The sequence below is a fragment of the Carassius carassius genome, chromosome 49, assembly GCF_963082965.1.
Source record: "Carassius carassius chromosome 49, fCarCar2.1, whole genome shotgun sequence".
Classification (NCBI taxonomy): Eukaryota; Metazoa; Chordata; class Actinopteri; order Cypriniformes; family Cyprinidae; genus Carassius; species Carassius carassius.
In genome coordinates, this window is record NC_081803.1 from 9030032 (window position 1) to 9042310 (window position 12279).

Genomic DNA, 12279 nt, shown 5'->3' on the forward strand with positions numbered 1-12279 from the left:
TCCAATAAAAATCATTTTATTGCTGTTAAATGAGAAAACATCTCTGCTGACATAGTACGGTCCATTGTGATGACGCTGGTTATCTCTTGGCCCTGGAACAGACCCAGTTAATGCTGCTATATCACAGCATTAGGGATTAAGTTAATTGCAAAGAATGTGTGTGAGAAAGATTACACAGATTAGACTGGGTCAATTCACCTCCACTTCCACAGGGCAACTGCTCATTTGAGTGGGGGGTCGGGCAAAAAAAATAAAAAGGCAGCGTTTTATCTTCCTGTTATCTGGCCTGACACCATCAGAGAGCATTATATGTCAGCTACTGTGATGCTGTCGAAGCGGTTTTGTTTGAGAAATAGGCTAAGGCTTAATGCTCCGACACTGCTGTCCACCTCCTGTGGGGTGATGCTTCGAGACGCCTGATTGGCTGTTGTGTGCAGAGCCAGAGGTCGCTGGTTTCTCCGGGTTACTTCCTCCATCTAAAGGGGAAAAGAATACAAGACATGCCAGGTGTTCCTAGCAGATGGTATTGTGTTTGTGTGTGGAAATAAATAATGTAGGGTCACTTACATTCTTAAACACTTGTCTTTTCCACCACTGGCCACTCTCTGTCCGTCAGGACTCCAGTCAACTGCAAAAACCTGAGCAATGAGAGCAAACTAATCTAGGTGTTTGTCCATGCAAAAAAAACACTTATGCTGTTATTATATATTTTGGAGTGTTGGAGTGCTTAGTGGCCTGTCAAAAGTCATCTCCAGATTTTAAAATATATGCGACAGTCGCAATGAGTGCGACTGCTGACGTACGGCGCTGCTGATGTGTTTTCTGGTGCACCCAATAACAAAGATAACACGTCGGCAGCATCACTGCAGTGTTGTGAACGCGCTCACAACAGACCCGGAAGAGAAGACAATGCTGAATAAACTCGTAGTTTGTGTTATTTTTGGACCAAAATTTATTTTCGATGCTTCAAAAAATTCTAACTGACCCTCTGATGTCACATGGACTACTTTGAACTAAATGTCATAAGCCAAAACAAAAATATTAAAACTTAAACTGACATTTAAATTAAAGCCAATATAACATTAATTTTAAATTGATTAAAAAATGTTGAATTTTGAAGTTAGAAATGTTGCTTAGGCAACTAAATGAAATATATAAAATTGAAGTACAAAAATTCCTAAAAACTAAAATATAAATTAAAGCTTTATAAAAATGAAAACTTCAAAATGAAATTGAAATAAGGCTGATGAGAAATAAATTGTAGCTGTAGTAGAAATGTGAAAGTTGTGACATTTATCAAGAAATGGTAGCCCATACTCAGACCTGGTGCTCTGCATTTAACCCATCCGAGTGCACACACAGCGTGAACACACACCCGGAGCAGTGGGTGTTGCCTTGGCAACAATCTGAAGTAAATAGATTTAAGTACTACAATTCCTAAAACCAAATAAAAAATAATACTATGTAGAAATATATATATATATATAATTTTTAGCTTTTGTCATTTTATATATATATATATATATATATATATATATATATATATATATATATATATATATATATATAAAATGACAAAAGCTAAAAATTACTAAAACTTAAAAAATATAAAATAATACAAAATATTATTATAATATATAAATGCTAATAAAATAACTGATGCGAGTCATTCTGAAGTTCTGGCTCTCGTGTAAGACTCCAAGCCCTGAACTAAATCCATTCAGTGTGTCACCTCATCAGCGTGTCCAGGCAGATCTGCGGTCAGTTTGCCCTTCTTGATGTCCCACACTTTCAGAGTGCTGTCACTGCTGCCACTGACCAACAGACGGCTGTCTGCGGACCACGCCACCTGGTACACCGAGCCCACGTGACCGCGAAGTGAGCTCAGATACCTGTGAAAAACAGTAAGAAATAACCTAACCTTACAGCCCTTTAAAATCACTTTCATGAGGTCAGAGAAAACACACAGACATGTTTAATGTTGTATTTCAAGTAACATTCTGGGTTGTTGCCATGTGCAGGCAAATATGCCCGTGATAATGTGATATTGCCCTCTAGTGTACACTACTGGAAGTTCTTTGTTTCATAACTGTTGAATTCAACAACATCTGATATAAAGCTGCAATGTGACCCTGGACTACAAAACCAGTCTTAAGTGTCAATTTCTCGAAATTAAGATTTATACATAATCTAGAAGCTGAATAAATTAGCTTGCGATTGATGTATGGTTTGTTAGGATAGAACAATATTTGGTTGGGATAGAACTACCTGAGGAGAATCTGAGGGTGCAAAAAAATCTAAATACTGGGAAAATCACCTTTAAAGTTGTCCAAATGAAGCTCTTAGCAATGCTTATTACTAATCAAAAATTAGATTTTAATATATTTACGGTAAGAAATTCACAAAATATCCTCATGGAAGTTGGAACATGATCTTTACTTAACATCTTAAAGATTTTTGGCATAAAAAAAATCGATAATTTTGACTCATACAATGTTTTTTTTGGCTTTTGCTAAAAATATACCCCAGCGACTTAAGACTGGTTTTGTGGTCCAGGGCCACACATAAAAACAAAGACATTAATTTTAGAAGAGAAACTTATTTTACCATGTTAACTAAATTATTTTTTTTATTTCTAAAACTAAAATAATTATTACATAATAATTAAATTGTCGATCTATCAATCAAGGATCTATGACCACCCTACTTACTTTCCCGTCTTTCCGTCCCAGATCTTTATAGACTTATCGAAGGAAGCGCTGGCGATCAGCCGTGTGTCCGGTGAGAACAGCACCTCATTGACCAGTGCTTGGTGACCCGTCAAACGGGCTACTGGCTTCTTCTCCTCTGCTGGGTTCCATAAGAACATTGTGAAGTCATCAGATCCTGACACCAGTCTCTCATGGCCTTCACCCTTAAGAACACAAAATGCTCAGGTTTATACATAAATCCCTTTTCTCACAGGATGGTACTATATATAGACTGGTCGCACTCACTCTGACACTGTTGTAGCGCTTCAAAGCCTTTTCCTTGATCTCTTCCACTGCAGAAAGCAGAAACATTTAGATAAATTAAACAGATAAGATAAATTCTGAAATATATTAAATAAATAAAAAACATTATTTTAAAATTGTAATAATATTTTAAAATATGACTGTATTTTTGATCAAATAAATGCAGCCTTTGCGACCACAAACACTTGAACAGTAGCGTGTGTTAATTAATCATGTGCAGGAGTTGAAACATACATGATCCAGAGAGATCCTGAGGGTTTATGGTTGCAGTAGCTGGCTCAAACGCTCCTGTGCGCAGAACGTAGTCTGTGCTGAGGGCCAGCGTGTTGACCCAGTGAGCGTGACCTTGCAATGTACGACACTGAACCCCCTATGGCACAGACGAGAACACATATTCACACCACAATTCAGTCAAACGCCCAAGTTAATATTTTTTCAAGTTATATTTGATCCATCATGAGTGGAAACAACTTACGTCTTTGGCTCTCCAGACTTTAATGGTTCTGTCCTGAGATGAAGTGTACAGGAGACCATCACCTCCCCATTTTACACACGTCACTGACTGTGTGTGGCCGGTCAGGATCTTATCACAGCGGCCCAAAACCGTATCCCAGATCCGAATCGAACAGTCTTTACTGGTGCTAGCCAAATATCGACACTCTGGGTTCCTGTGATGGGGTGAAAATTACTGATAACTTCATTATACCTTTTTAAGAATTATAACGTTCCATTTTTCAACATTCTTAAACATGAACTAACAATTAAAAATTATTCTAAAGCATTTATTACATTTTTTTTTTTTAACAAACATTACCAAAGATTATTACATATACTAAATGAACTGCTTGTTGTTAGTTAATTTTGTTTAATGCATTAACTAACAATCACTAATGGGAGCTTATTGATTTTAGTGTGTTACCAAATTAAACAATTGTTAAATAATAAACAAAACAATATTATTAATTATTATAATTATTACAGTAAAATGAAATAAGTTAAATTATTTTCATTTCAAATAAATTATCATGAATTTCCTGTAGAGCTAAAATAACTAAATTAACACATGTAAATAAAGCGATATGAAACATTTTACTTTGATTACAAGGCCAAATTGATTTGTTAAAACTCACAGGTGGAGAGGTTCCCAGCACAGCCAGGTGATCCACTTTGTATGTCCCGTCAAGGTCTTTCCGATCTGACTTCCTGTGATTGGATCCCACAAGAAGATCTGCAAATATAAATGATTATATTAGACCTAAAGAACATTTTGTAAACTGCAATATCAGTGATTTATAATAAATGTGATTTGCTCACCTGACTATTTTTGCACCCTGATGCTAATTTCTTGCCATCTGGAGACCAGGCGATGGACAGAACCCAATGTGTGTGTCCTTATAAAAAATGACAGACAAAATGTCAGATGCTTGGTTTAACTTACAGATGCACTACATTTCATAAAATTGAGCGAAAAACTAACCCCTAGCAGTGTGGTGTGGTGTTTCTGTGCTCAGATCCCAGAACCTCACTGTCGTGTCCCCAGATCCACTGGCCAGATATCTGAGGAGAATCCCCAAAAATAAAAAAAGCTTTAATTGGATGCATATAGTCTGATATGGTAGACATTAATCTGTATTAATATAAAGTAAAGCTACGGTTTAATCCACTTACTTTCCTGTAGGGCTAAAAGCCACAGAGATGACAGCCTCTGTGTGGCCCTCCAGAGAGCTGGTGCATCGAGCCACGGCCCGGACACGAAACACGGCCTGCGGCTGGTACACAACCGGCAGCACCTGCTCAGTCTCCAGGCCCAAGTCCTGAACACAGGAGCCCAGGGACGACACCACCTCTGCATCTTTCACAAAGAACAGGTACGGCACAGGCTCCTCCTGTAGAAAGACAAAAAGATTGAGGTTATGAAGCAATCAAATCTGCAGTACATCATAACCAGCATCATTCAGAACCAGCCATTACTTATCCAAAGTAATGTAATAATTTTTTAAGCACAGCTATTGTACAGTATACATGCTATTGAACAAGGCTTGCTGATGTAATGTGTAATTGACAAATAACAAGGACATCAGATTTTTTCAAAATCTAGACTATAGGCTGAAGAGTGGAAAAAAATTGTAAATTGTATATTATGTGCTGATCATAATTTCATTTGACTCAAATAGTTCTAAGAAACTATATTACAAGTAACCAAATAATATATTAAAACTAAATGTTTTGAACAATATGTAATAAAACAATTAAAAGTATTACTCAAGTACGCAAAAAGTTTTAGATATAGTATATCACTGCTGTGATGTTATGTCAACGACCCAAATATATATTCTAAATGAACATAAACTTTATAACACATTAGGATATATAACTGATTTTATACTTAAAAGATTGCAATAAACTAAATATACATTATGGTTTGGAGTTTGTTTTAAAGAATGTAATACAACAGGTGCATTACAGATCAAAACTGACAGTAGAGACATTTATAATGTTGCAAAATATTCTGAATTCAGATACATGTAATCTAAGAGTCCTGAAAAATTGTATCACAACTGTTTCCAACATTGATGATAATAAGAAATGTTTCCTGAGCAGCAAATCATCATATTAGAATGATTTCTGAAGGATCATGTGACTCTGAAGAATGGAGTAATGATGCTGAAAATACAGACTTGTATCACAGGAATAAATTACATTTAAAAAAATTGTTCAAATAGAAAACAGGTATTTCTAAAATGTTAATAACATTTCACAATATCACTGTTTTACTGCATTGATTATCAACTAAACGAATCCTTGGTGAGCACAAAGAGACTTCTTATCGACCCCAAACCTTTGAACGGTACACATCTCTAACACAGTGTTTCATATCTATCATAAAAATATATTAAAAGGGTTTTAACAGAATAGATAAGGTAAGGTACTGTAGTCCAGTACATCATGTGCAGGCTCTCTGACAGCTGGATGGAGGACATCAGTCCTACCTTCTGTAACAGTGCGTTGCAGACCAGCTGCAGTTTCTCCGGACTGATGTCCAGCGGCACATCGAAGGGGGATCCGAGCACCTCTCCGGTCTCATCCTGGAGCTGGATCAACACACGCTCCACGTCCATGCTCATCCTTCCCTTTAAACGAGAAACGCACTGAAGTATACTATCAGCACATGAGGCACGAAAGTACAGAACAAGCTATTTATTAAACATCAGTAACAGTAAGATAATTAAATATCAGTACTATTTTATAAATTCAAGAAATAAACAAGAATTCCATATGTATACAGAATGCGAGAATGTCCACATAGTAAAAAAACCGAGATACCTGTCGTTATTGATCACAGCACACTCCACGCGTGCAACGTAAAGTATTTTAGACGCACGCAAATCGCGTGTGCGTGACATCATAACCGCGCGCCTACTGTGACTGTACTCAAGCTCAAGTCGGAAAAGAATCAGACGATCAGCCGACAAATAAAAATGGGTGGCAAAAATAAACAGAGAACGAAAGGAAATGTTCGGGTAAGACGAATGGAAGTTATTCGATTGGTAACATTTTCTAGCTACAAGCCAAATCTGTGAAATAAGAGCAATGAGTCATTGTAGTTGACCCTAACTGGTCAGTTTTATAAACTAACTTATGTAAACTGCATGATAGCTCGTTACAACAAATGATGTACATTTATGTACTTCCTGTCACCTATTGTATGAAAGTAAAGTGTTTGTGAAACAGCGGTTCTTTTTATCTTGTCTCGTTATGTAAACCGCCTGACGTCACGTGTTTGTAGTGTAATCTGACTGAAAGTGCATGAGTTGAGCAATCATATATGATGATTGTGATGCGGCTGGGACACACTGACTAACTACCATAGGACTGTAATCAACTAGCTATGAAATGGTGATGAATGTGTAATGGCAGCCCTATGTGTTCTGCCTTTCAGCCGTCTAGCAGTGGAAGAGCTGCTGATCTGTTGGCCAGGGAGAGTGGCGTTGTACCAGGGTTTGATGGATTCGGTGTCTCCACCTCCAGTGATCCAGGATATGTACCTGCAGTACAGGGGGCAGAGGAGATAGACAATCAGGTTGATCCAGACTTCCGCATGGTTCTGCGGAAGCTTTCCAAGAGAGATGCAGTCACAAAATTGAAGGTATCACTGTTGTCTAGTGGGCAAATGTTTCAAAAGGGATGTGCAAAATGTAAAAACTGTGTATCACTAAGCACTATCACGGTCATTCTTGATCTCCACACGCATTTTCTTAAAGGGTTAGTTCACCCCAAAATGAAAATTCTATCATTAATTACTCACCCTCATGTTGTTCTAAACCTGTAAGACCTTCATTCATCTTTGGAACACAAATGAAGATATTTTTGATGAAATCCGAGAGCTTTCTGACCCTGCATAGATAGCAATGCAACTACTGTATGTAAGGTAAATTGTAAATGTAATAATTTATTAGAACTGTAATTTCAGTAAATTAACCATATATTGCTATCCTGTTGCATATGTAAAAAAACAGATCCATTTCAATAAACTATTTTATTTAACTGACTCTGTAATTGAATGGGTCATAAAAACTGGTTGATGTTTATTTCAGGCAGTACAAGAGTTTGGAGCAATGTGTCAAGAGCGACAGCCTGATGTTGTAAAAGGTGTCCTCCCATACTGGCCTCGGATATACTGCCGAATATCAGTGGTAAGGGAAGAATGACAACCCTATCATTATTTGTATATTATTTTATTTATACGTTTATAATTGTATTTAATTTGTATTTTTGCGTAAATGAACATTTTTTTAATTTAACATTATTCAAATTGTAATATTGATTATACAATTTTAAATGAAAGATTTTGTGTTAAATTAGAAACATGCAAAACTAAGTTTTCTCTAGTGGTCTCAGAGATTCGAACCCCACTTTATATAGAGGCAGCTAGAAGATTTAAATGATTAATTTAGTTGAAGTTGAATGTGCTTAATTTACCTGTGTATCTGTGTAAATAAAAGGTTTGCTGAACAAGTTTATTTAATATATAATGTTTTCATCAGGACCATGATCGCCGTGTGCGAGAGGCCACCCAACAGGCCTTTGAGCAGCTGGTTTTAAAAGTGAAGAGGAATCTGGCACCCTACCTGAAGAGCATCATGGGCCACTGGCTCATCTCTCAGTGTGACACATACTCTCCTGCTGCCTCGGCTGCCAGCGCTGCCTTCCAGTCCGCATTTCCCCTGAATAAACAACCAGAGGCCATCAGCTTCTGTAAAGATGAAATCCTGAATGTAAGATAAGCTTATATTATGCTCCTAGTTAGAAAAAATGACAAACTGCAGAATTTTTGATGCATGTTGTCATCGCTCAGCTGAAGTTATATACATATAGGAATATATATATATATATATATATATTCTCTGTGATTCTCAGGTTCTCCAAGACAATTTGCTGAAAGAAACAGCTGAGACTCTCAGTGACCCTCAGTAAGTGTATATGTACAATAATAACCTGATGGTGACATTAGTTTTGCTTTACTTGGTGATATTGTTATATTTAAAGATAAACGCAGTGTGTTCCTGATTAATATTAGTAGTAGTTTATGTGTAGAATATATGAAATTTTGTTCATTTTTGTGCAGGAGTGTGCCAGAGGAGGAACGCGAGGCTAAGTTCATCCGTCTGTTGACCAGCTCTTTGCTAGCTCTGAAGAGACTGCTGAGCATTTTACCCGAGCAGGACAGAGAGCTTCTAAAGGAGCGACTGACACAACTCATCACACAGGTCAAATTCTGGAAGTACAGCAAACACAAGACCCCACAGGTGAGCTGGGATCCTAACCAAACGTGACCATGACTAGCAACTCTGCTAGTTTTTATTTATGACACTTTACACCCACATTAAAATCTCTTTGTACTATTTGTTAGATGATTTCTTGATTATTATGTGTGTTAATATGATTCAGAATTTTCTTTTTTATTTTCGAGATTCGAGGGGCGTTTTTTGAGCTGATTGTCACCATGTGTGAGCACACACCCCAGCTGATCCAGGCAGAAGCGGCCCGAGTGTGTTCTTCTGTGCTGCTGTCAATCGACGACACAGACCCGGTGGTGCTGCCCCCTCTGTGGGAGGCAGTCCTCCATATTCTGTCCTGCGTTGATGTGAGACTGATTTTTTTTTTACACCGATATAATGAAAAATATGTTACCGTTTAATGGTTTGGAGCAAATCAGCATATTAGAATGATTTCTGAAGGATCATGTGACACTGAAGAATGGAGAAATGATGCTGAAATTTCAGCATCACCATCACAAAAATAAATGACATATTACGGTTTAATAAAATTGAAAGCAGTTATTTTAAATTATAATAGTATTTCAAAATATTACTGAGAATTAAAGACTATTCTTTTAAAAAAAACATCAACAAATCTTACTTACCCCAAACCTAAATGGTAATTTAAATTAATAATTATATAAATCTTTATTTTACATGATAAACAACAAAAATCTAATATTTTCTAGCTCTGCCATAAAGCGAATTCATTCCAAAATTAATCTTGATTTATCTTATTGAAATGTTAGTGCACCTTAATGTTGTCTGTTGTCCGCTGTGATTCATAATGGTCACATAAACTCTGTGCAGAACTGCTGGACGCATGTCAGTGCCAGGAAAGGCGTGATGCCAAAGCTCTGGGTGCTTCTTAAAGAAGGGGGTCGAGGTCTTGCAACATCTCTGCATCCAAACATGCTCCCTTTTATAAGCAAACTGCCAGCAGAGGTCACACAGCCCAACCTGGAGTTCTCTAGGACATTCCTCACATCTGTCATACAGGGGTAAATGTCATATTCATATAGTCATTCATCCTATGTTCCTTTTTAAATTTGTTATATTCTACTAATTTAATATATTTTTCCATCAATAATTATATATAATATAAAACGTAGCTTAATTTAATTATATATATATATATATATATATATATATATATATATATATATATATATATATATATATATATATATATATATATATATATATATATATATTTAATGTGTGTATATGTATACATATACATTTAATCATTCTATCTAAAGCGACTTACAATTGGGGGATACATAAAGCAATTCTTCTTAAAGAGGAAAACGGACACAGGAAGTGCTTGTAATACAAAGTTTTAGGCATTGTTCAAATAAGTACAAGCTAGAAAGAGAAGGAATTACTAAAGAGAGACATTTTTTTTTTATTTTCATGATGAAGTGAAGTCAAGTTGCTTCCAATTAGATGTGTTTTAAGCTGTAAAATTGTCAGGGATTCAGAATTCCGGATAGGGGTGGGAAGATCATTCCACCAGCCAGGAATGGTGAACAAGAATGTTCTGGATAGTGATTTTGTGCCTCACTGTGATGATACCACGAGGCTTCGCTCACTAATGGATCTCAGACTTCTGGAGGGGATGTAGATTTGTAATAGTGAGTGGAAGTAGGCGGGTACTGAGCCTGTGGCTGTTCTATATGCAAGCATCAATATCTTGAACTTGAAGGAGATAAAGATTAAATTAAATTCAAGTTTATTTGTATAGCGCTTTTTACAATACAAATCATTGCAAAGCAACTTTACAGAAAATTAAGTTTCTACAATATTTAGTAGTAGCTTATAAGTGGTAATCAGTTTATGTGCAAATTACCCGTGGCAAAACAGAGAAACAAATAGAGACATCATTAGTGTAGCTGCGGTTCCAACAAAGTAAAATTAATTAATTTAACCCCAGCTTAGTTTAACCCCTGCAGTCACAATTTATGAGATGCATTATTCGAATGCTTGGCAAAAGAGATGTGTTTTTAATCTAGATTTAAACAGAGAGAATGTCTCTGAACCCCAAACATTATCAGGAGGGCTATTCCAGAGTTTGGGAGGCAAATGCGAAAAAGCTCTACCTCCTTTAGTGGACTTTGCTATCCTAGGAACTACCAAAAGTCCAGCGTTTTGTGACCTTAGGGAGCGCGATGGGTTGTAGCATGGTATAAGGCTAGTTAGGTACGCAGGAGCTAAACCATTAAGGGCCTTATAGGTAAGTAGTAATAATTTGTAACTGATATGGAGCTTAATAGGTAGCCAGTGCAGAGACTTTAAAATTGGGGTAATATGATTATATTTTCTTGACCTGGTAAGGACTCTAGCTGCTGCATTTTGGTCTACCTGTAGCTTTTTATTGAAGAAGTGCATTACAATAGTCCAGTCTAGAGGTCATGAATGCATGAACTAGCTTTTCTGTATCAGAAACGGGTTACATATTTCGTAGCTTGGCAATATTTCTAAGATGGAAAAATGCTTTTTTTTGTCCATCCATCATCCATCCATCATCTTCCGCTTATCCGGGGCCGGGTCACAGGGGCAACAGTCTAAGCAGAGACGCCCAGACTTCCCTCTCTCTAGCCACTTCCTCCAGCTCTTCCGGGGGAGCCCCGAGGCGTTCCCAGGACAGCCGGGAGACATAGTCCCTCCAGCGTGTCCTAGGTCTTCCCCGGGGCCTCCTCCCAGTGGGACGTGCCTGGAACACCTCCCTGGGAAGGCGTCCAGGAGGCATCTGAAATAGATGCCTGAGCCACCTCAGCTGGCTCCTCTCGATGTGGAGGAGCAACGGCTCTACTCTGAGCTCATCCCGAGTGACCGAGCTTCTCACCCTATCTCTAAGGGAGTGCCCAGCCACCCTACGGAGAAAGCTCATTTCAGCCGCCTGTATCCGGGATCTTGTCCTTTCAGTCATGACCCACAGCTCATGACCATAGGTGAGAGTAGGAACATAGATTGACCGGTAAATCGAGAGCTTTGCCTTACAGCTCAGCTCCTTCTTCACCACGACAGACCGGTAAAGCGACCGCATTACTGCAGAAGCTGCACCGATCCGTCTGTCAATCTCCCGTTCCATCCTTCCCTCACTTGTGAACAAGACCCCAAGATACCTGAACTCCTCCACTTGAGGCAGGAACTCTCCACCAACCTGAAGTGGGAAATCCTTTTTTTGCTTTTTTTGTAACATGGGAAATATGGTTTTCAAAAGACATGTTGCTGTCTAATATAACACCCAGATTTTTTACTGTAGAGGAAGTAACAGTACACCCGTCTAGTTGCAAACTGTAGTCTACTAGATTTTGTGTACTGTTTTTTGGTCCAATAAGTAATATCTCTGTCTTATCCAAATTTAATAGGAGAAAATTATTGGTCATCCAATCTTTTACATTTTTAACACACTCGGATAATTTAGAAGTTTCATCTGGTCT

The 12279-nt window shown here is 37.6% G+C and overlaps 2 protein-coding genes across 2 annotated transcripts in view; one reads left to right on the forward strand and one right to left on the reverse strand.

Annotated features, from left to right (window-relative positions):
- On the reverse strand, positions 1-6432 carry LOC132132418 (notchless protein homolog 1-like). The gene is made up of 13 exons (XM_059544783.1): positions 6339-6432; positions 6005-6145; positions 4683-4900; positions 4492-4571; positions 4329-4405; positions 4145-4242; positions 3490-3682; positions 3249-3384; positions 2997-3043; positions 2712-2914; positions 1733-1892; positions 568-638; positions 1-476 (listed from the first exon to the last, which is right to left on the reverse strand). Exons 2-13 carry the CDS (start codon positions 6137-6139, stop codon positions 464-466), a joined length of 1431 nt encoding a protein of 476 aa, XP_059400766.1. The 5' UTR covers positions 6140-6145; positions 6339-6432; the 3' UTR covers positions 1-463.
- The window catches only part of LOC132132417 (E3 ubiquitin-protein ligase listerin-like), a 22451-nt gene continuing 16564 nt past the window's right edge, over positions 6393-12279 (forward strand). Inside the window, exons 1-8 of the mRNA XM_059544782.1 lie at positions 6393-6535; positions 6955-7161; positions 7610-7708; positions 8060-8290; positions 8433-8485; positions 8641-8821; positions 8986-9159; positions 9644-9834. Coding sequence (XP_059400765.1) covers positions 6494-6535; positions 6955-7161; positions 7610-7708; positions 8060-8290; positions 8433-8485; positions 8641-8821; positions 8986-9159; positions 9644-9834 — 1178 coding nt within the window. The 5' untranslated portion in view covers positions 6393-6493. The remainder of the gene's footprint in view (positions 6536-6954; positions 7162-7609; positions 7709-8059; positions 8291-8432; positions 8486-8640; positions 8822-8985; positions 9160-9643; positions 9835-12279) is intronic.